The sequence below is a fragment of the Lynx rufus genome, unplaced genomic scaffold, assembly GCF_022079265.1.
Source record: "Lynx rufus isolate CCGP_SWC_20201006 ecotype Redwood Valley unplaced genomic scaffold, mLynRuf1.p SCAF_18, whole genome shotgun sequence".
In the NCBI taxonomy this organism is placed as follows: Eukaryota; Metazoa; Chordata; class Mammalia; order Carnivora; family Felidae; genus Lynx; species Lynx rufus.
Window position 1 is genome coordinate 407,829 of NW_025814832.1, and position 21,971 is coordinate 429,799.

The 21,971-nt window shown below is 43.5% G+C and overlaps 2 protein-coding genes across 2 annotated transcripts in view; one reads left to right on the forward strand and one right to left on the reverse strand.

The window, feature by feature from the left end:
• Positions 1 to 15,398, forward strand: part of ITGAE (integrin subunit alpha E) — a 63,068-nt gene extending 47,670 nt beyond the window's left edge. The window contains exons 22-31 of the mRNA XM_047080588.1: positions 1,073 to 1,171; positions 1,715 to 1,794; positions 2,496 to 2,573; positions 3,081 to 3,144; positions 3,226 to 3,333; positions 6,693 to 6,749; positions 7,060 to 7,155; positions 8,918 to 9,013; positions 13,605 to 13,709; positions 15,072 to 15,398. Coding sequence (XP_046936544.1) covers positions 1,073 to 1,171; positions 1,715 to 1,794; positions 2,496 to 2,573; positions 3,081 to 3,144; positions 3,226 to 3,333; positions 6,693 to 6,749; positions 7,060 to 7,155; positions 8,918 to 9,013; positions 13,605 to 13,709; positions 15,072 to 15,167 — 879 coding nt within the window. The 3' untranslated portion in view covers positions 15,168 to 15,398. The remainder of the gene's footprint in view (positions 1 to 1,072; positions 1,172 to 1,714; positions 1,795 to 2,495; positions 2,574 to 3,080; positions 3,145 to 3,225; positions 3,334 to 6,692; positions 6,750 to 7,059; positions 7,156 to 8,917; positions 9,014 to 13,604; positions 13,710 to 15,071) is intronic.
• On the reverse strand, positions 3,819 to 7,086 carry HASPIN (histone H3 associated protein kinase). Its single transcript, XM_047080589.1, has one exon. It carries the CDS (start codon positions 6,492 to 6,494, stop codon positions 4,158 to 4,160), a length of 2,337 nt encoding a protein of 778 aa, XP_046936545.1. The 5' UTR covers positions 6,495 to 7,086; the 3' UTR covers positions 3,819 to 4,157.
• Positions 15,399 to 21,971: the final 6,573 nt, after the last annotated feature.

Below are 21,971 nucleotides of genomic sequence, written 5' to 3' on the forward strand. Positions count from 1 at the left end.
CAACCTGGGATCACAGACTCAAAGCCAGCTGCAAGATACTAGGAAACTAATTCTCCCAAGGACATCCTGCAGCTGTGAAGTAACGCTGAAAAGTGTTCTCTAAAATCATAGGCAATCAGAGACTTTGCTGCTTGAAGTTCTATCTGTAATTATGAAACCATCTCACTCTTGACTGGATAATATGTAACTTTGAAGAGAAGCTTTCATCTGAGGTACAGCGCTTCAGACAAAGCATTCTGGACACAACTTTACAAATCCACCCTAATAGTTTCCAAGGAAGGGGTCCCTGGGTCTGGCCCTGCTTTACTTAGTAGAGCCTGTCAAAACTCTGCTTTACTTATATTTCACCTGAACTGTACCCTTCCCCGGAATCCTTTAACTGTCTTTGCTTTTGTTTAGTGAGACAGACATATCCTGGTGCAGTTTTCCTCATTGTAAGCAATCATTAAACCTGCCTTTGTCAAACTACAGGTTTGTCCCTGGGGTCTTAGGCTATTTGAGCTAGGATAGCATCGATTACCTGAAAATAATGAAATTATCTCATAAGCTTCTTGAGTGGAAGTGGTGTTGCACTATCCTTGGGAGAATTAAGAAAATTGTCCATGAAATCACCTTCTGTATTCAGTGGTCCAGATGAAGATCCATGGTTGAGAAAGGCTCCGTGGCAGTGCTTGGCTCATGCTAGCCTTCCAGCCCATCTCAGGATATTAAGTTTGCATTGGTCCAAGGCCCAGTTCAAATGCCTCGCTACCAATGAAGACTTCACAGATTCCTTCCTCCTTGTTGGATTTCACCTCTTTCGATACTGTTTTTCAGTGGCAGATCAGGGACTCCCTTCACAGCTTTACAGAACCACTCCCTGGGCCTTGTATTTAAATTCCTCAACTACCTACTACTGATCCCTTTTGCCCAGCTTGTGAGGAAGACAGAGACCAAATCTGATTTGTGTCCTGACTCCTGGCAGATAAAGCCTGAGCTCTGGCATGTAGAAAATCAGTGAATATTTGAATTGGTATGAGGCAAATGCTTCCTTTTTTGCTCTTTAAGAACAGGGTCTTTTCTGTGTTAACAGCCTCCTTCTCCAGACATTTGGTGTGATGACCCTAAGCCAACTGCTTCTGTGCTGGTCATGAACTGCAAGATTGGTCACCCTATACTCAGGAGGTTGTCTGTGAGTCTGTTTTGGTCAGCTGACTCTTCTAACTCGGACTTGGTGTCTCTCACGTTCCCGGTCTCATCTGAATCTCTTAGTTGTCGTCTCCACACTCTACTGTAATCAACCCCTTCAGCAGAGCTTAGAGCTGCCAAGTTTGCTCTCAAAGTAGGGAGTGGTGGGGTGGGAGATATAGCCGCAAACTGCTGGTTCACCCCCATTACAGCAGAGTGAAGTTGGGAGTAGTATGGGAGGAGCGGCAGACCCAGGGTTACTATTGTGAAGGGAGTCCCTGATCTGCCACTGATGATCTTTGTGCCGTGGGCAAGCTCTGAAGTGGTTTCCTCACCTGTACAAAGGGAATAATGCTGTCTGCCCAGCTTATTCCATATTGACATTGTGAGGCTTACATGGAATAATAGATGTGGAAGCATCCTGTGCTACAAAAATGTGAGGAATATGAATTGCTTCCCAGGTCTGTTTAGTTAGTAGGAAGCAATCTGAATTGTGGGTGGTATAGAGAGGAACCACGTGACCTTTTTTTTTTTTTTTTTTAAATAGGCAATCTTTTCAGTAGTTTGGCAGCTAGAAGAGAATGCCTTTCCAAACAGGACAGCCAGTATCACTGTGACAGCCACCAAGTAAGTACTGTCTGTGTCAGAGCAGGTCCAGGCTGTGGCCCTGGAAGAAGTCTCCATCCCGTGCGTGTGTGTTAAGAGTTATGGCTCCCTCACTGCTCAGGAAGAGCCTCAGTGAACCCACAAAAAGAACCTATGCTGCTGCAGTGACCTGGCTTTCCCTTCTTGCTATCAGAAATATTGAAAACCTTGTTTTAGTGACACACAAAGCAAAACTATGGTACAGTCTGGTAAATGAGCCTTGGACGCAAGTTCTAATTCTGGTTCATTTAACTTTGGAGAAGTTCTGTCATCTGCAAAACTTCTATGTTTGGGGGTGTAGGGTATAGTGTTAGGGAAAGGTTCACAAATGGGGATGGTTCTGCCCCTCAGGGGCAGTGCCTGAAAACATTTTTGGTTGCCACAACCTGGAGCAGGGGGTGGAGGGTGCTACTGCTATCTAGTGGGGAGAGGCCAGGGATGCTGCTAAACATCATACAGGAGGATAGCTTCTCACAAAAAATTATCTGGCCCAAAATGTCAGTATTGTCAAGGTTGAGAAACTCTTTTAAAATCAGTGTTTCTCCAAGTATGGTCTTCTGCACTCTAATACTTATCTTCAAGAGTCTTTTCTTACCTGACCCTCACTGACCCGGAGAAGCCAAGGTATGTAAGTAGCTGTGTACAAAGCAGGTGTGCTGTCAACTGACACTCTTATTTCCTAGTTTCAACGGAAAACAGTCTTTGGTCACAAAGACCCACAGCCTCCAGTTCAAGCATGCCTTCATTGCAGTTCTTCCCAAGTAAGTACTTCCGAGGGGCCTACACCTGCAGGAATTCTCTCTTGTGGGAACTGGTGGTCGGGGTGGATGTGGGCCTTGTCCTTCACTGATAGGAGGCTGCTTAAAGCCCAGGCTCCCACTGATCTCTGGGGCACTAACAGTTGGGTCCTAGAAACACCATGGTAGTAACCAAAGGGGGAGCAGTGCCTGCTGGTCTTGCTACAAAAAGTTACTGACGTAATGCTAAGGAGGGAAGAGAGGAGCTCTGGCATTGAGAAATAAGGAAAGAGAAAAGTAAGGCCACTCTGAGGAATGATAATTAGACACACACAGAACCAGCCCTAATATACAGAATTCAAATATCCTACCTGATCCCAGCTGCCCTACCGCCACTCTACATTTTGATATTCAGCTTTGATTCATCTTAAGGATCTGGTACTCTCTTTCTTAGTGTATACAGTTGGTAGCATTCAGGCTCCTTTGAAAGAAGGGGGCCTTGAGGCCTAACAAATATCGTCTCAATTGCAGACCGTCAGTGATATACATGAACACAAGCCAGGGGCTTTCTGTCTACAAAGAATTCTTCTTCAATGTAAGTGCTTAGTGCCTATAATTGCAAAGTTACAGGTGGCAAAACACCAGTTTGATTTCCCACGCTGATTTTATTTTGCAGATACATGGGGAAAATCTCTTTGGAGCCGAATTCCAGCTGCAAATTTGTGTTCCAATCAAATTACAAGATCTCCAGATTATAAGAGTGAAAAACGTGACAAAAATTCAGGTACTTAGAGGCATTTCTTTATCATGATCACACCTCTTTTCAAAGTGACTATGGATTCTCAAAGGTATGAAACCAGAGTTCTAGAAAAGGAGTAAAAACATGTTTAGTTAACCTGGGAACACATTGCCAAAGTCATGTTCACAAGAAATATCAACCATTCAGCTCTTAAAGCAACACTTCCGTTTTCCTCCCCTTGGTGAAAAATAAGCAAAAATTCAAACCTTTTTAATACCCATGGAGATACTTACTTTCCCTCTGAAACTGATAAATTCTGCTTGTCTTTGTGACTGGCAAATGAGCTTGATAAACATGAGATATTTCTTGCACTTCTCCCTATAAATTTACCATCTTCCTTTCCTCCCTCCAGTCTATTTCTGCTTTGCTACAGCCTCTTTACTCTCAGTGGACTCTTCATCTGTAGTATGGTTCCCTTATGGTACCTACAGCCACAGGCTCTCATCAGTATGAAAGTTGAGGTCTTTGGCTTTCCTTATTTACTTATTTATTTATTTAGCTCAAGGTACATGAAATGTCAAGGCTCAGAAATGAATATATGGAAAGGCATTTATAGAATGGACTCTGCTGACAGAAAGAGGACTTCTAAATTGTAATCACTTGTTCCCATGTATAGTTTATTTTTAAAGAACATTTGTTAACTTCAGAAACATTTTAGTTTCTACTAGGAAACAAAATTCTTGTTTGAAAAGTTGTTAGAAACATTTAGAATGGGAAATCCACCCTGCTCTGGGGATGAAGGCTGAAAACAGCATCAAGGGCTTTAAGACCAGTACCCTCTCAGTTTGGGCCTGTAAGGCATGTCTGACTTACTTAAACAGACTGTGTTGGCAGAGCAGGTCAGTGGCAGACCTGAAATTCAGCATTGTCCTATAGAAATGCTGGATCTTTCTCTTCATTTGCTTCATGGCGGGGGTGTTACATTTAATCTTGAAGGTCATCTGTTTCAGAATCTTATCTGTGAGGTAATGGAGCCAGAGCACATTATTATAAGGGTGATATTCACCCCAGCAGTTGTTGTTCTCCTTCCTCATTAGCCTGTAGATCTCAAACTGGTAGTCACCTTCACCTGTAAATAGGTCCTCATCCATGGAAATGTCACAGAACACCACGATCCCATCCCGTTCCAACCGTGACAGGGTGTAGTCAATGATATTGACTTGTAGTCCACGGGTGGGGATAGTGCTCGTGTTCCCGTTGAGGGTGTACTGGAGCTCTTTGAGGCTGGTTTTCTTTAAGAGCACATTCCCCCAGTGTAAGTCTCGGTGCTCAAAGTGCAGTGATGCCTCGGCCACTGCGAGAGATGCTGTGATCTGGTGTAGAATGCTCTTTGCAGTAGCCATGGAGGACAACTTCGTTCTCATTTGCTCTAAGTCAATCCCTCCAAACTCAAATTCCAGCACAATGAAGAGCTGGTCTTCCTCAAAAAAGTCAGGCCGGTCATTTGCAGACCCTTTAGTTGAGTTATAATGGTCCCAGGCTCTGAGGAGCAAGGGAGGGTAAGATCCTTGAACACAGTGCACCGAATTCAAACCAATAAAGCCTTCTGTACGGTTGTGTATCTCATCAGACAAAAGGCTCAACTCTTTGGAGATGATGATCTCCGGCAGAATTTCCTCAAAAGTTTTCTGATGGGCTCCGTTGACCAAATCTGGTCCTTCAATAGCAATGATTTTTAGGGCAACAGGTGTGTGATTAACAATTGTTTGAAACACTTCACCAAACACCCCTTCTCCAATCTTCTGACAGCATTCCAATTTTTCTGTGGAAAGGCAATTGCTAAAGGGGATAGGGCCCTCTTGATTGCATTCCCCGTAAACCTTTTCAGCATCTGATACCTTTTTGTCTGTGACATGTAGTGTCTTAAACGGGGTTAGCAAATACATGGAAGAGCAGTTCCAAGGAGACACGGCACTATTTGTTCTGTTCGTAACAGGAGGGTTTGGATATTCAGAGATGAGGGACTCAGAGAGAGAACTGGCAACGGTGTAGCTACTGCATACTTCCGACACAGCAGTCACCATCTTCTTCTTGTGGAAACTGAAGGAAGCCCTGGCTTTGGTCCAAGAGGCATTCTGTAAATGAGTCAGGTCCTGGGTGAGGGATGAGTCTTTTTCCCTCTTTTGGTCCCTCTTAAACTGGTGGTAATGGAGAAGGGAGGTTTCTACTGTTTCCTGCAGTTTCCTTTTTCGACTAGGCCCAGTTCTCTCAGGCCTGTTGATTTCCCAGCCCTTGCAACCATCTGCCTCCTCGGAGTCTATCTGGGCAGCCCCTTGAGACCCAATCTGTTGACAACAGCCCTGGTCTGTGGCCCTCTTCTTACCCATGCTTGAAAAACCTGGCCTCTCCAGCCTCTTCCCCGTCTGTTCCATTTCACAGCAAGACTCCCTCATATTCCTCCCAACTGCCCCACTCTCAGAATCCTCAGGGTTTCCAGAGTCCGTGACACTAAAGAGAGCTGACCTGAGGTTGGCATGGGCTTGGTGGGCCAACCTAGTGAACCTGCCTCCTCCTGTTGCTGCCTCCTGGAGGCGGTGGAGGGATGCTGGGTCCAGGGAGGCTGCTGGGAGGTGCAAGCCACTCGGAACTTCAGAGGCTGCATCCAAAGAGGCGGCGGGGCCGGTCCCGAGGACACTGTCTCCTGGCGCTGGGAGGCCGGGGCCAGGAGAGGCCAGACTGCTGAACAGGGAGGCACTGGTGCCCAGCTCGCCGCCGTCCCCGGGCCGGCTGCATGCACTGAGGTCCGGGCTCAGTAGGCACGGGTTGCCGTTAGAGAAGGGCGGCGGTTCGAGCGGCCCGCAGGGGGTGCTGCAGTTCTGCGGAGGCCGAGCTCGCAGCCTCAGGCGTCTTGGGGTCGCGATCAGACTCGGCCGGTCCTCGGAGACTCGACCGCCAGGGCCCCTCCGCCGTCGACCCACCGGAAAGCCGAGGAAGTCTGGGTCGTCGGGATCGTCGGAAGCGATAGAGCGCGAGGGGCCGCCGCTGCTGGCGTCGCTGCTACTGCTGCTGCTGAATAAACGCTTCCGGTCTTTCGGCGGGAACCACTGCGCCGCTGCCCTGCCGGGTCGCCGCCGCGGCCCCCCGCCGCCCGCAGCCCCATACGTTCGGAAGAGCCGATTCCCAGGTCGCGGGAGCGACGCCGCCATCGTCAGCACCCGCCGAGAGGTTCAAATGCAAACACCGCGAGACTTCCTGAAGGCAGAAGCGCTCGCCAGCTAGACTGCTGGGTCCTAGCGTCCGGCCATGCGCATGCGCATCACGATGGGTCTCGCCGGGGCTGGGAGAGGGCGGATAACTGATAGTTTGGCGTCCTCATATCCGCTGTGGAATGGCTCTCGTTTCAGGACCACACTCTGTGCAGCCAGACTCAGGTGGAAAGGTGCGGAAGCGATCCTGTTCAGGTGAGCGCGGCCTTCCCGAGAGGCCGAGGGAGGGAAGAAGTGCTTGAAGCGGGTGACGTGAGAGGTCCGATGCTCCTTTCCCCGACGTTTATTCCTGAAAACATGCAGGGCGGCCTCAAGGCGCTCCTTAGCCTCTTCTCTGGGTAACGTTAGCCATATCTGTGGCTTTGCTTGAGCCAAGGTGAGGGCTGAAACTGTATACACCCTCTATTCTGGTATCTTAAGGTGCCCTGCGTGCTAAGTGTTAAAGCTTTCATCTTTTGCACTCAAAAAGGGATTGTGCTAATTATAACCAGAGTTTCCTTTTCAGCATGGGAAAAAATGGCATTCAGTGAGCTGTGTCATCACTTCAAATAAGGAAAACGTAACGGTGGCTGCAGAGCTCTACTTGAGTCAATTTCAGCAGGTACTTGAGATGGTGAAATGCTCCAGATGTGACTCGTTCCTCGCGTGCATCTCTTATCTTTCGGAGAAAAATTAATGGCATCTCAAATGTAACATGTCCAAAACAGGTGTCTCGATCTACTTTTTGCCTCAGTCTGTTCTTCACTCAATTACTTGGGGTAACTTAGTAGGGTAACTTACTCTAGTTATTTATTTTAGGAAATACTTGTGACTCTCTCCTTCCTTTCCTACATCCCCATATCTATTACAGCAGCAAGCTCTATCATTCCACCTCCAAAATGTATTCTAAATCCATTCACTTCTTTCCATCTCCACTGCTACTATTGTAGTTCTGGCCACCATCTTTTGCTCCAGCTATTACAGTAACCTGCCTTTTCCTCTTGTCTGCGCTCTTGCCATGGCCTCTACAAATCTTTCTTCACATAACAGCTATTTTAAAAGTAAACATTGTGCCACGCCTCTCAAAAAAAAAAAAAAGTGACATTTGAATACACTTAGACTAGGGCCACCTGAATGACTCAGTCAGTTGAAGGTCTGACTCTTGATTTCAGCTCAGGTCATGATCCCAGGGTCGTGGGATTGAGCCCCATGTTGGGCTCTGCGCAGAGCGTAGAGCCTGCTTAAGATTCTTTCCTTCCCTCTGCCCCTCTCCCCAACTTGTGCGTGTGCTGTCTTCAAAATATTTTTTAACAAATTAATTAAAAAATTAATACTTCTAGACTAAAACACATACTTTTTCAGTGGCCTGCAAGGTACTGCATGATCTAGTCTTTGCTACTTCAACTTTATCTCCTAGTACTCTCCTCTTTCCCACTTTTTTAAAAAAAAGTTTATTCATTTATTTTGAGAGAGAGAGAGAGGGAGGGAGGGAGGAGGAGGGGCAAAGAGCGAGGGAGAGATAATCCAAAGCTGGCTCCACACTGTCAGTCAGCATAGAGCCTGATGCGGGGCCTGAATTCACAAATTCCGAGAACATGACCCAAGCTGAAATGGTTGGATGCCCAACCAACTGAGCCACCCAGCCCCCTTTTTTTAATATTTATTTTTGAGAGAGAGAGCTAGCATGGGAAGGGTAAAGAGAGAGGGGGACAGACGATCTGAAGTGGGCTCTGTGCTTACAGGAGAGAGCCCAAAGCAGGGCTCAAACTCAACAAAACTGTGAAATCATGACTTGAGCTGAAGTCACATGCTTAACTGAGCCACCCAGGGCCACTCCCCTTGCCACTCCCCACTTCTTATGCTCCAGATATTGTCCTTTCTCCAATATTGTTCTGGCCATATGATCTTTGTACTTGCTGTCCTTTCTGCATGACAGTGCTTTTCCCCTGTATCTTTATGTGCATGGTTTCTTATAATTAGCTCAGGCATTACCTTAGAGAGGCCTTCCCTGATCACTCACTCTAAAGTGGGAAATAGGAGGATCGAGTGTAACACCTCACAGTGATCCAGATGAGAATGATGAGATCTGAACTGAAGGAGTAGCAATGAGGGTTGGAGAAAACAGACAGATGAGAGAAAGAACAAAAAGGAGAATTGTCAGGAACTGATTCGGGGCTGGTGAATGGTGTTGTGACATGAGGTAAAGTGCAAAGGAAAAGCAGTTGGGGAACGATTGCAGGATACTTGCTTGGGTAACTGTGGTTGCCAAGACCACTAACTAGACAAAGGAATACAAGAGAAGGAACACATATAAAGGAAAAGATGCTGTTCAAAAATAGTAAGTCCATGTCTAAAATATGTTTTATCTACCCTCTATCTTATAGTTACAGAGAGATGTAAATGAACTGCAGATCCTTGGTGAAATAACTTTCAACAAATCTCTGTATGAGGGGCTGAATGCAGAGAACCACAGAACTAAGGTAATCCCTGGCTGTTTTCTGTTGTTCTGGACAGTGTCCTGGGGAAACTGTGCCTAGCCTTAGAGCCCCTGTACCAGCACTCTTCCTGTTTTCAGTCTTAACACCTCTGATCTTGACTCTACCACAAGCTGCCTCTGTGACCTTGAATTAGCCAGCATCAACCTCCATTTTTCCATCTGTGAAATGAAGCAATTGAGTAAGAGGCTTAAGCTGAAATAACTAGGCTGAAATCAACAGCTATGTATACTTTGATTTGAGAGTGTATTGTATTTTTAAAATTTGCCAAGTGAGAAATTATTTTTTTGTATACATTAATTGCCTTCTTCATGTGTGGTATTGTTTAGTTATGGTATTAACCAGTTACAATACTCAGGAATGCATGATTCTTTTATAAATCTTAAACTAAATACTGGAACACTTGGGATTTCTTTTGCAAAAGTGTGACCACAAATCATACTAATGTCTGTGATCTATGGGCTAAATGCTGTGTGTGCTACTCTGAGCTGTCATTCTTGTTGACACTTAACCTAGATGTGCTCCTGGCTTGCGAGAGAGTCCATCTGTGGGCCCTTTAGTCAGGCATGATCATTACTGCAGGCGATGTCAAGAAAATGAGCTGGATTGCTAAATGTTAGGTTCTCTGATTTCCTTCCTGGGGGACGAGAAACGAACAGTCCTCTAGACATGTCAGAAATAACACTTTTCTTTTTAACTATTTCCAATACAGAAAATTATATGGGGGAAAGAGAAGTGCCCCATTGTCCCACTGCCTAGATTAAAAAAAATAGAAGAGCAAGAAAATCCAAGCCTTACAGAAAAATATCAAATGAAAAATAATGGTTCCTTCCTTCCCCCCCCTTCCCCATGCCCCCAGCTCCTTCTTCCCAAAGGGTGTTATGGTTAACAGTTTCTTATATGCACATTTGTGAATTATTTATTTCTTCCTCTTGCTGATGGCTTTTATTTCTATACATAGATTCCTTATTATTTTCCTTTCTTTAAATTCAATACCCTAAGCAAAGTGTTAAGTTGTTCCTGACAATAAGCAACAAGGGTAGAATGAACCTGTGAATGTAAATACCTATGTATCCAAGTGCGTTTCATTTGCAAGTAAGGGAAAACTCCCACTAAGGTACCATAAGGGCATCTGTTGTTTGTCTGGTCAACGGCCTGGCTCCTTTGAATCTTGTGCCCTTCCATCTGTGTTGGTGATACCTTCCCTTGTGGCCAGCACAAAGCTACCACCTCTCCAAGTGCTGCGTTTTCATGTGTCAGGATACTACAAAATAAGAAGCAAGAGGTCAGTAGCAAAACTTCCCTTTGTAGGAAGGGAAATTTTCCTAAAAACTCCCAGCAGCTGTCTCCTTACATCTTGTCAGTGAGAACTGGATCTCATGTCAGTCACTGGCAAAGGGGAATAGCTCTGTCATGATTAGCTTAGATCAGCCATGATTTCTGATAGAAAATTCAAAAATTCAGTGTTCAGCTGCAAGCAGGAGGTACCCTGTGTCCCGCTTCTCCTTCACCTTTACCAGGGTAGCTTTGGGGTACCTTTGGAACCTGTGGGTTTAGAAGAGGAAAAGGGGAAGAGGCTTTGAGAAAGAGGAGCATTTCTTTTACTCAGATCTGGCCTGTTATACCACTATGACCTTGGGATTTCCTTTCATTATTTTCTTTTTTTTTTTTTTTTTTTTTAAATTTTTTTTCAACGTTTATTTATTTTTGGGACAGAGAGAGACAGAGCATGAACGGGGGAGGGGCAGAGAGAGAGGGAGGGAGACACAGAATCAGAAACAGGCTCCAGGCTCTGAGCCATCAGCCCAGAGCCTGACGCGGGGCTCGAACTCCCGGACAGAGATCGTGACCTGGCTGAAGTCGGACGCTTAACCGACTGCGCCACCCAGGCGCCCCTCATTATTTTCCTAAACCCATACTCTCAAGTCCTTCCCCCTGCTACCCCCCCCCCCACTTCACTCTTACATAGAAGAAAAACCAGCTCTCTTCCTGTTCTTCCTCCCTGTCTGTTGCTTTGCTCCGTCTCTATTGTCAAGGCCCAGAACTTACACCTATTAAGCTCAGCTCCGTCTGAATTAAATAGTTGCCTGGAGGGTCAACCCTAGGAAGTAACCAGCATTTATAACTTAATTGGAGGAGGCCTTAAAGGAGTAAATTTGTCCATCTTTCCAACTCATACAGCAGTTATCCCCGACCTTGTTGCTTAGACACTTGCATGAAAGGACTCAGTGTTTTGGGCAGGCAGAGAAGTCTTGATGGCCCTCTGGCCCCACTTAAGTCCTGGGAACATGCTCTGGGCATGGTCTGTATGCTGGCCACAGCTTGGGAGGGCCATAAATGGGTCTCGGGAAGCAACATCCGCTGAGCTTTCCGGCTGAGTCCTGTTAGTGAGAAGAGAGCTTAGACTCTTGAGATTGAGACAGCCTTTAGACGACAATGCTGGGGATGCTTCTAATACAAGAACTCTGTCAGTACACTTGACCCTTGAACAACCTGAGGATTAGAAGTGCCGGCTCCCCACATAGTCGAAAATCCATGTATAACTTTTGACTCCCCAAAGACTTAACTACTAATAGTATACCGTTGACTGGATGTCTTATTATATTATTATATTATATACTATATTCTTATAATGAAGTAAGCTAGGGAAAAGAAAATGTTAAAGTCATAAAAGATACATTTATAGTACTATATCACAAATAAATCTGCATATTAAGTGGACCTACACTGTTCAAGCCTGTGTTGTTGAAGGGTCACCTGTAGTATACATGGATGCCATTTTTCATTCATTATCATATCTTAACATATACTTTAGTTTGGTGAAGAGCGGACCAGTGTCTTTGTCATATTTCATGTGAGACAAACGTGTTATCAGACTTTAGGGGTTTGTGCCCTAAGGTCAAAAAGAGCTGTCAGAATGATGTCAGAACAGAGTTGGAAAGGACTTAGAGATCATTTAAAATAGGTCATCATTTTGAAGATGATGAGCTGGGGGCCCAAGGACACAGAGTGGCAGAGCTGGATGTAAAACTGATTTTCTTTCAGTGTTCTCTCAAACCTAGAGACCAGTCCCTTGGGACCTCTGTTAAACTGTCAGATAATCCTTAACAGATCTCCTGACTGACCAAAATAGTGTAAAGTGTTTTGTTCTTTACATAATTTTGTTGTCCTGTTGGTTTTTTGTTTTTGTTTTGTTTTTTTTGGGGGGGGGTTGTTATTTTTTTTCCTCCAGTTTTTGTTCTCTTTGCTTTTTGAGGATTTTTTTTTGTTTTTGGTACATCTGGCTCAGAGATTCTTTCTTTGGCCATGTCCAGTCTTTTTTTTTAATGAGCCCATCAAAGGCTTTCTTCATTTCTGTGACAGTGGTTTTTTTATCTCTAGCATTTCTTTTTGGTTCTTTCCTGGGATTTCCATCTCTCTTTCATTGCCTATCTGTTCTTTGTTTTGTTCTTGCATGCTGTCTACTTTATCTGTGAGAGCCCTTAGCATATTAATCATAGTTGTTTTAAATTCCAAGTCTGATGATAATTCAAACACCTTTCCGTGTCTGGTTCTGAGGCTTGCTTTGTCTCTTCAAAATGTTTTTTGCATCTGGATATGTTTTATGATTTTTTCTTTCTTTCTTTTTTCCTGGTAATTTTTTTTTTCCTGATAACCAGATACGATGGACCAGGTAAAGGAACTGTTGTAAATAGGTCTTTAGTGATGTGGTGGTGAGGTGTGGGGGAGGGGAAGGAGGACGTGCTTACGTGCTCTACCATCCTGTGATTAGATTTCAGTGAGCCCATGCTCCTGTCTGTGAACCTACACCTCTGGGCTGTGAACCTCAGAAGTATTTCTCATTTTTTTTTCAGTCCCCTTAGGTGGGACAGGATACCTAGAGTTGGGTATTTCTCTTACCCTGAGTCAGTTAGGCTCTTAGCAGGTTACGCTCCAATTAACTAGTTTCCCCCGATGGCAGGCCAGAGTGCTCTGGCCTATTTCAAAATGGCTCCTTTTCTTCTCCCCTTGCCAGAAGCATCAAGGGATTTTTCTCGAGTATTTACTGTAGGAATCTGGTCAAGCTCCTAGAGGAAAACCTTATAGTGTTGTGGAGGCTCCCATATGACTGGGTTCCCTGGAGGTTTTAACTCTGGGAGTTGTCAGTACTGAACTTCTCATGATTAATTCATGAATTACAGATTGGGTTTTCCTACCCCAGCGCTGGGAAGCCTCTACTGCCTGTATTTATCTATCTGTCTCGCTAATCTTGGGGGCAGCAGTTTGCCAAGTATCCTCCCCTCTCTTAGGGCGCCAAGAAGAGTTGTTGCTTTTTCAGTCTGTTCAGCTTTTTACTTGTTAGTACGGAGTGGCGCCTACCACGCTCTCTACATGTGGAACCAGAAACTGAAAGCCTCGTTAGGTAATTTTAGATGCTGCATCAGGAAACTTTAGCTTTTTCCCTTACTGTCATCAGTCTTGGTCAATATACAGAATGTTGCCAAGTTCTCATATTTTGCTCCTTAAAATAACATGTGGAATTTTTTTCTCATCTGCTTTAGGAGACTTATTGGATGATCTCTGTATCTTGTTCTAGATCACTATCATCTTCCTGAAAGAGAAGGAGTATTTGCGCCTCATCTTTATAAGCAGTGCTGGTGGCCTTCTGGTTTTGATTGTGATTATAATCACCCTTTTCAAGGTCAGTTCTACTCATGTGAAGTATTAAGATACAGAGATTTTCCTAAAACGGATTTGATGGTCATTCCCCTATTTTAAATCCTTTACTTTCCTTCCCCTGTTTTAACGTTCAGACATTTTTTTTTACTGCTTTCAAGATCCTCACTCTCCAGCCTTTACCCTTCTCAACTCTTAAGTCTTGCTTTTTCCTCCAAACACGTGTAACTAAATAGGTTTGTGTCTGTGTGCTTGCTGTCTATACTGCCGTCCCCCCACCCCGATGCCCTTTCCCACCTTGCTCACACTCTTCCCTTAAGACCCAGCCCAGAGATTCCTCAATCCTCTGAGCTATGTGCTTTTCCTGTGAGCTACTTTCTGGAAACCCTTCCGGGTGTCAGTCATCACACTGTATTATAATTATTTCTGTTCCTAGTAGATTGTGAGTTTCCCTTTTATTTTTTTCCTCAATTTTTTTTTTATAATTAAGTAATCTCTATACCTAACATGGGGCTTGAACTTAACAACCCTGAGATCAAGAGTCTCATGCTTTACCAACTGAACCAGCCAGCTGCCCCTAGATTGTGCATTTCTTGCTGTAGGAGGCCATACTGTCTGTAGTAGGCTGAGTATTTTTATATAACTAAGATCCATTATAGCCAAAATTATAATATTTTGCAGAATTAGTTAAGTTAAAAAAAGGTTAAGGAGCAGGGCACCTGAGTGGCTCAATGGGTTAAGTGTCTGACTTTTTTTTTTTTAATGTTTACTTATTTGAGAGAGAGAGAGACAGACAGACTGTGACCTGGGGTGGGGCAGGGGGAGAGACAGAGGGAGACACAGAATCCAAAGTAGGCTTCAGGCTCTGAGTTGTCAGTGCAGAGCCTGATGTGGGGCTCAAACTCGTGAACCACAAGATATGACCTGAGCCGAAGTTGGACACTTAACTGACTGAACCACCCAGGCACCCCATTAAGTGCCTGACTCTTGATTTTGGCTCAGGTCATGATCCTAGGTCATGGGGTCAAGGCTTGCATTGGGCTCCTCACTGAGCTTGGAGCCTGCTTGAGATTCTGTGTCTCTCTCTCTTTTTCTCTTTCTCTTTCTCTTTCCTCTGTTTCTTCTCTACTCAAACATGCTCTCTCACTCAAATTTAAAAAAAAAAGGTTAAGGAGGTTTGGGGTTTCAGAGGAAGGTGGAAAATCACTTCTGACTGGAGAATGAAAAGGCTTGTGGAAAGGTAGCATTTTAAGACTGATCTTGAAGGATCAGATTATCAGGGAGAAATTCAGAGGAGGTGTGAGAAGTTCTAGAGAACTAGATGACGGTTTTCTAAAACAGATGGGTATCTTAGGCCTATAATGGGACTTCCCCTCCTTTGTTTTAGTTTGGCTTTTTTAAAAGAAAATACCAGCATCTGAACTTGGACAGCACACGGAAGGCCTCGCTGAAATCAGAGAATCTGCTCACAGAAGAAAATTAGGACCAGCTTCCTCATCCATTGGGAGAGAACATCAGCTAGTCCTTCAATTTCTAGAGACTTGGTGTCGTTACTTTTTTTTTTTTTTTTTAAGATGATCTAGAGCAGAATCTAACAAATTGTTAATGGAACATTGTTTTTTAACCATACATTGTCCCCAGAGTGTCTGTGTATTGTGCAGAAAATAAACTTGGGAAACATTTGAAATTAAATAAAATTAAATTTTCCTTTAAAGAAGTGCCTTTAATACAGAAATATACTTTGTGATATTTTTTTTCCCCAAGAGGAGGTATAGCAATTTCCAACCTTATATGCCTAAGAATACTTTTTTCTTGGCATTTCCATTGATGTCTCCCAACATAGTGTTCTACAAAGTATATCTTGGGGGACAGTGGTCAAAAGATCCTGGCATTTTCAAGATCCTAAGATGCGGCCTATTACTTCAAATCAGAACACAAAAAAAGCACGCCTGGAACAAATGTAAAAAGTAGAAAAACAGAGGTCACCAAAACAGGAACTAGAAGGTGAGGAGAAAAGCAAGACTGTTCTGTAATTTCATTTCTGTTGTATGTATGAATACATCTATTTAATGCACCATGCTAATCCTTACCCAGCTTCCTGCTCAGTGAATTGCTCAGGGAGACTTCTGTTCCTTGGTAAATACTGTCACCAGGAGAGAGCATTCTTCCACAGGAGGAGATGGAACCTGGCCTGGGAGTTGGGGGCACAAAGATGAGGGCCTAGTTACAGGCCGGCTTCTCTCTTAGTATCTTATTTTATTTTTATATCCCTTGCTGTCAAAACTTGGCCCCATCTCCCCACTTTTAACCCTGCAATGGAACAGTCTTTGTTTTCATGGATCATAAAAGTCATTGCAATAAATTAAACGGTGTATCAGTATATAATGTAGAAAGATATCCTTGTCTCTTGATCTAATTCAGATGCTTTCGTTATTTTTTTAATTTTTAATTTTTTCTGAAATGTGTGTGTGTATAAAGTGCAAATTAGGGACTGAGTTTTGCTTTTTGTTTTGTTTTTCTCCCAGAAGCATAACGAAATTTCATAGCACCATTAACTGAAATAACCACCTCCTTTTTGCTTATTCACGCTCTCCCATTTTGCAGGGGCTAAAAGGCTTCAAACATCTCCCAGACTCCTTTGAGGTGGGTTTCTAATTTCGATTTTTCCAGTGAGAGGCACTTGAATGAGAGTGGAAGGTGGAAAGATAGGAGGTCTTTCTTTTGGTTGCGGCAGCAGTGGTGGAGGCAGGTGAGTACAGACCCCTGAGCGGCAGTGCGACTGCACGGCCCCTCCCTGCAACTCCCGACCTCTGGGTGATACCAACTCTCCCGTTTTTATCTCCCAGCTCTCCCAACAGATTTGAAACACAACTCTCATTAGTAAATCCCTTTCTGCTTGAAATATCTAGAGTGGTTTCTGTTTTCCTGTTGACCTTGAGTCTAACTATATTATTTCCAGTGAATAACAGCTGTCTCTATGTCATTTAATGAAATGTCCATTGATAAATTAAAATTCTGCTGTTACTACTCATGAAATTCCTATGAATGCATATAAATTCTGGAAATTTAATTTTGTTTCACTGATCTGTTTGTTCCCGTACCAGTACCACAATTGAAGGAACACTTTTTAGCATTATGCAAACGATAAATTCTAAACAGCACAAAGGTATCTAAAAAATGAAAAGTTAGTCTCCCTCTCCTCTCCACCTCCAATCTCTTTCCAAAAGCAACCACTGTTAATACGTTTTTAGATATTCTTTAAAAATATTCCTCTGCATATACCAGCATATGCATATCCATGTATGGATATAGGAATTAGATTGTATAGATTGTTCTCCCTCCTACTTTTTCATCTAATGGATTTTAGGCATCTTTTGGTAGCAACCTCTGCAGATCTACCCCATCCTTTTTAACAGTTCCATGATACACTGCATTGTATTTACCTAACAGATCCCTACAAGTGGATATTCAGGTTGTTTCTATTTCTTTACTTCTTTTTATTACAAAGAAAAGGTGTGATGAACATCTTTAAACACGTATCCTCCCTGGTGTGCTTTTCAGGTATGTCGATGGGTAAGTTCCTAGCACAATCCCTGGCTCCGAGATGACGTGCATTTAAAATTTTGATAGACGAAATAAGTCATGGGAACGAAAGGTACAGAACGGGGATTGTAACCAGTGGCATTGTGACAGCACTGTACGGTGACACACGGTAGCTACACTTGTGGTGAGCACAGCAGAACATGTAGAGTTGTTGAATCACCGTCGTACGCCTGAAACGAATATAACATTGTCAGCTACACTTCAATTCAGTTGTTTTTGATGATGACAACCTCCAAAAGGTTTCTACCAGTTGACACCCCCACTCAGAGAATACCAAAGTGCCACCGTGTCCATTCCCACCAGCTGGGCATCATCACATTTTCACTATTTTGCCAACCTGATCATTGTGGAAAATGGGATTCTGTTTTTGATACCAGTTTTCATTATAACTTTGCAGTAAACTGTGATACCTGATAGGACACTTTCATTCTTTTTTTTAAAATTTTTTTTTTTTTTCCAACGTTTATTTATTTTTAAGACAGAGAGAGACAGAGCATGAACGGGGGAGGGGCAGAGAGAGAGGGAGACACAGAATCGGAAGCAGGCTCCAGGCTCTGAGCCATCAGCCCAGAGCCCGACGCGGGGCTCGACCTCACGGACCGCGAGATCGTGACCTGGCTGAAGTCGGACGCGTAACCGACTGCGCCACCCAGGCGCCCCTAGGACACTTTCATTCTTAAGAAAAATTACTGCTTCTATTCTTTCAGATAATTCTTAATATCAGTGTTTCAGATTCCTAAAAGAAAACCTTTGAGGTTTTAATTTAAATGTACAGATTAGGTTGGGGCACCTGGGTGGCTCAGTCAGTTAAGCGTCCGACTTCAGCTCAGGTCACGATCTTGCGGTCCGTCGGTTCGAGCCCCGCATCGGGCTCTGTGCTGACAGCTCAGAGCCTGGAGCCTGTTTCAGATTCTGCGTCTCCCTCTCTCTGACCCTCCCCCGTTCATGCTCTGTCTCTCTCTGTCTCAAAAATAAATAAACGTTAAAAAAAAATTAAAAAAAAATAAATAAATGTACAGATTACGTTGAGGAGAACTGCTTTCTTTACGGCATTATTTTCTTACTCAGAAATAAGACATTTCTCCACTCGCTGAGATTTTTGAAAACACCCTGCAGCAAGGTTTTATAATTTCTTTCAGAGATCTTAATTTATGAAGACTTTTATTTCCAGCTGTATTGTTGTTTTTTTTTTTTTAAGTTTATTTTTGAGAGAGAGAGAGCGCATGTGCACACATGCCAGCAATGGAGGGGCAGAGAGACAGAGAGAGAGACAGAGAGAGAGAGAGAGAGAGAGAGAGAGAGAGAGAAAATCCCAAGCAGGCTCTGCACTGTCAGCACAGAGCCCGATGTAGGACTTGAATTCCCAACTGTGAGATCAGGACATGAGCCAAGAGTCAGATGCTTAACTGACAGCCACCCAGGCTCCCCTATATTATATTTTTTATTGCTACTGTGAAAAATGTCTTTTTCCCCTGGCTGATTATAGACCTTGTATTTAGAAAATTTGTTCTTTTGAATATCTTATCTGGCCATCTTACTGAACTCTGTTTTTTTTAAATAGGTTTTTAGTTGATTCTCTTGGATTTTCAAAGGAGAAAATCCTGTCTGGAAATAATGGTGATTTGGGGGACGCCTGGGTGACTCAGTCGGTTAAGTGTCCAACTTTGGCTCAGGTCATGGTCTCGCAGTTTACGAGTTTGAGCCCCACATCAGGCTCCGTGCTGACATCTCGGAACCTACAGCCTGCTTCAGATACTCTGTCCTCCTCTCTCTGTGCCCCTCCTCCACTCATGCGTGTGCTCTCTCTCTCTCTCTCTCTCAAAAATAAATAAATGTTAAAAAAAAGAAATAATGGTGATGTGGAGTCTTTCTTGTATTTGTACTCTTTTTCACCCTTATTTCTTTGACTAGAACTTGTAGAGCTCTGGGAAGTTAACTTTGCCTGATGTTAATGGGATTGCTGTGTGTACCCTCCACTGTCTGCCTCACAGCTTGCCCATGGTCTCACTCCCTGCCACTCTGCCTTTGGCAATTTCTGGGGCTTGGTTGGAGAACCCATCCACTTCTCATGGAGCCTCTTATGTTACCTGTGTTAAATCACTGGCTCTTTAGTGTGATCAGCTTTTCTGCTGATCTGATTCCATCTGCATCACTTCTTCCAGGAATTCCTTCATATTTTTGGTTCCTTTATTGTATCATTCTCCATTTCCAATGCTACCGTGGACTTCTTCCCTCTTTACATTTCTTGAGTTACTTCAGAGGATTTGTCTTTGAAGGCAAAGAAAGAGGTAAGTTTGCTTAGATATTTTCCTATTGTTGGATCCAGGAGTTATGTCCAAGTTTGCAGTGTTTTAGGTGATTTGCGGCCCTTGGATTTATATTTTTTTAAAAAATTATTATGGGGCGCCTGGGTGGCTCAGTCGGTTAAGCGTCCGACTTCGGCTCAGGTCATGATCTCACGGTCCGTGAGTTCGAGCCCCGCGTCAGGCTCTGTGCTGACCGCTCAGAGCCTGGAGCCTGTTTCAGATTCTGTGTCTCCCTCTCTCTCTGGCCCTCCCCCGTTCATGCTCTGTCTCTCTCTGTCTCAAAAATAAATAAACGTTAAGAAAAAATTAAAAAAAAAATTATTATTACAAATAAGATCCTACTCCCATTATAACAGTCAAACCATATATTGACCACCTATGAGCTATTGACTGAGCTGTGCTGATCTGATTGGAGTTAAACCAATGCAATTGTAGTCAAGAGACTGTGTAAGGGACCAGTCTGAGAAGGGAAAGGACTATTATAAACAGAGACATGATTAGATTTTACAAATTCATCTGCTATAGCTTGGGCCAAGGCCTTTATTCTAAAAGATGCTTTTCTAGTGCCAGGCATTTTCCATTTCCCGTTCATCCTCCTCCTCCTGAGAACAGGAAGTGCCAAAGCTTGTATAGATACAAGGACAATGGGTTATGGCCGCTGTCTTGACCAGATAAGGACCAAGATGGAGTCAGCTTGACACTAGCATGGGGAAAATGCCGCTTGTGATTTCTCTGTTTTCATTTCCCCCGTTAACACCTAGTGAGCACAGATTCAAATAACCTTTTTCTCTTCTGAAAACATCTGAACTTTGGTTGTTGAAGAAGGCATGACATCAAGCAGATGTGAAAACCTTAATCTGGCAAGCTTGTTAGGCCTAATTAAATTTTGAGAAAGGATGCTTCATATGGCAAAGCTCAGCAGTCTTACATTATCCGTATATAGTGAAAGGTCTAGGCACATCTTCTGTACCCTTACAAGAAGGGAAATTAGGTATTTTAGGGATATAGGTATTTTGGGGTCTCCTAGCTATAATTAGTAATGGTAAGCCTTGTAATAGTGCCAGAATTTTACCATTACTTTTTTTTCTTTTTAAGATTTTATTTTTAAGAAATCTCTACACCCCACGTGGGGCCTGAACTCACAACCACAAGATCAGTAGTTGCATGCTCCACCCACCGACTGAGCCAGCCAGCCACCCCTACCATTATTTTAAGAACAGATTTAGTGGGGCGTCTGGGTGGCTCAGTTGGTTAAGCCTCCTACTTCGGCTCAGGTCATAATCTTGCTGTCTGTGAATTCGAGCCCAACAGCGGGCTCTGTGCTGACAGCTCAGAGCCTGGAGCCTGCTTCAGATTCTGTGTCTCCCTTTCTCTCTGTGCCCCTCCCCTGCTCCTGCTCTGTCTCTCTCTGTTTCTCAAAAATAAACCTTAAAAAAAATTAAAAAAACAAAACAAAACAGATTTATTAAATGGAATCAAGGGAAACATTTAATCACTTTAGGAAGAGTAGTTCTAGTATCAGAGGTCAGGCAGTAGCTGGACGCACCTAAATAGACAATTTCCAACTTCAGTTAACTTGACTTTGATTAGTGGAAGTATATTTTGGAAAGTACATAACTAATAACACTCTCACAGTAAGATTAGTGAAAAGTGAAAAACTGCCTTTGTCACACCCTGCCCCACCCTGTGGCCCTCCTTAGAAGCTGAAGTGAACTGGTGTGGTGTACATCCTTCCAGGCTTTATCCTGTGCATTTGTAAATATTCACATAAATACGTATATAGTACATAGTTTGGGGGTTTTGTTTTGTTTTCCTTCTTTTTTTTTTAAATAGCATTATATAAATTTTTTTAATGTTTATTTTTGGGAGAGACAGAGCACAAGGGGGCAGGGACAGAGGGAGACACAGAATCCAATGCAGGCTCCAGGCTCTGAGCACAGAGCCTGATGTGGGGCTCGAACCATGAACTGTGAGATCGTGACCTGAGGCAAAGTTGGATGCCTAACTGACTGAGCCACCCAGGCGCCCCTGTTTTCTTTTACATAAATAGAACCATATATTTTGCCATTTGTGAGAATGTGTGACCATTTTCAAGGATCCAGTGTCAGAGAAAAAAATGCTGCTGACAAATGTAGGTGGAGGGGATGGGGAGAAGTGACATCTTGGTCTAGTGTGTCTTTGGGGAATTAATAACTGTGCAGAGCTCTTTACAGTATAAACTGTAAAGAGACCCTTTCAACTTTTCCAAAAGTGGAATTAAAGACATTTTTGTAATTGCTATATGATGCCAAATAGCTTTCCAGAAGGACTGAGCCATGTTACATGGTTATCAGCAGCATGAACATGTCCTGGGATCTCTGTTTTTACTTGACTTATTT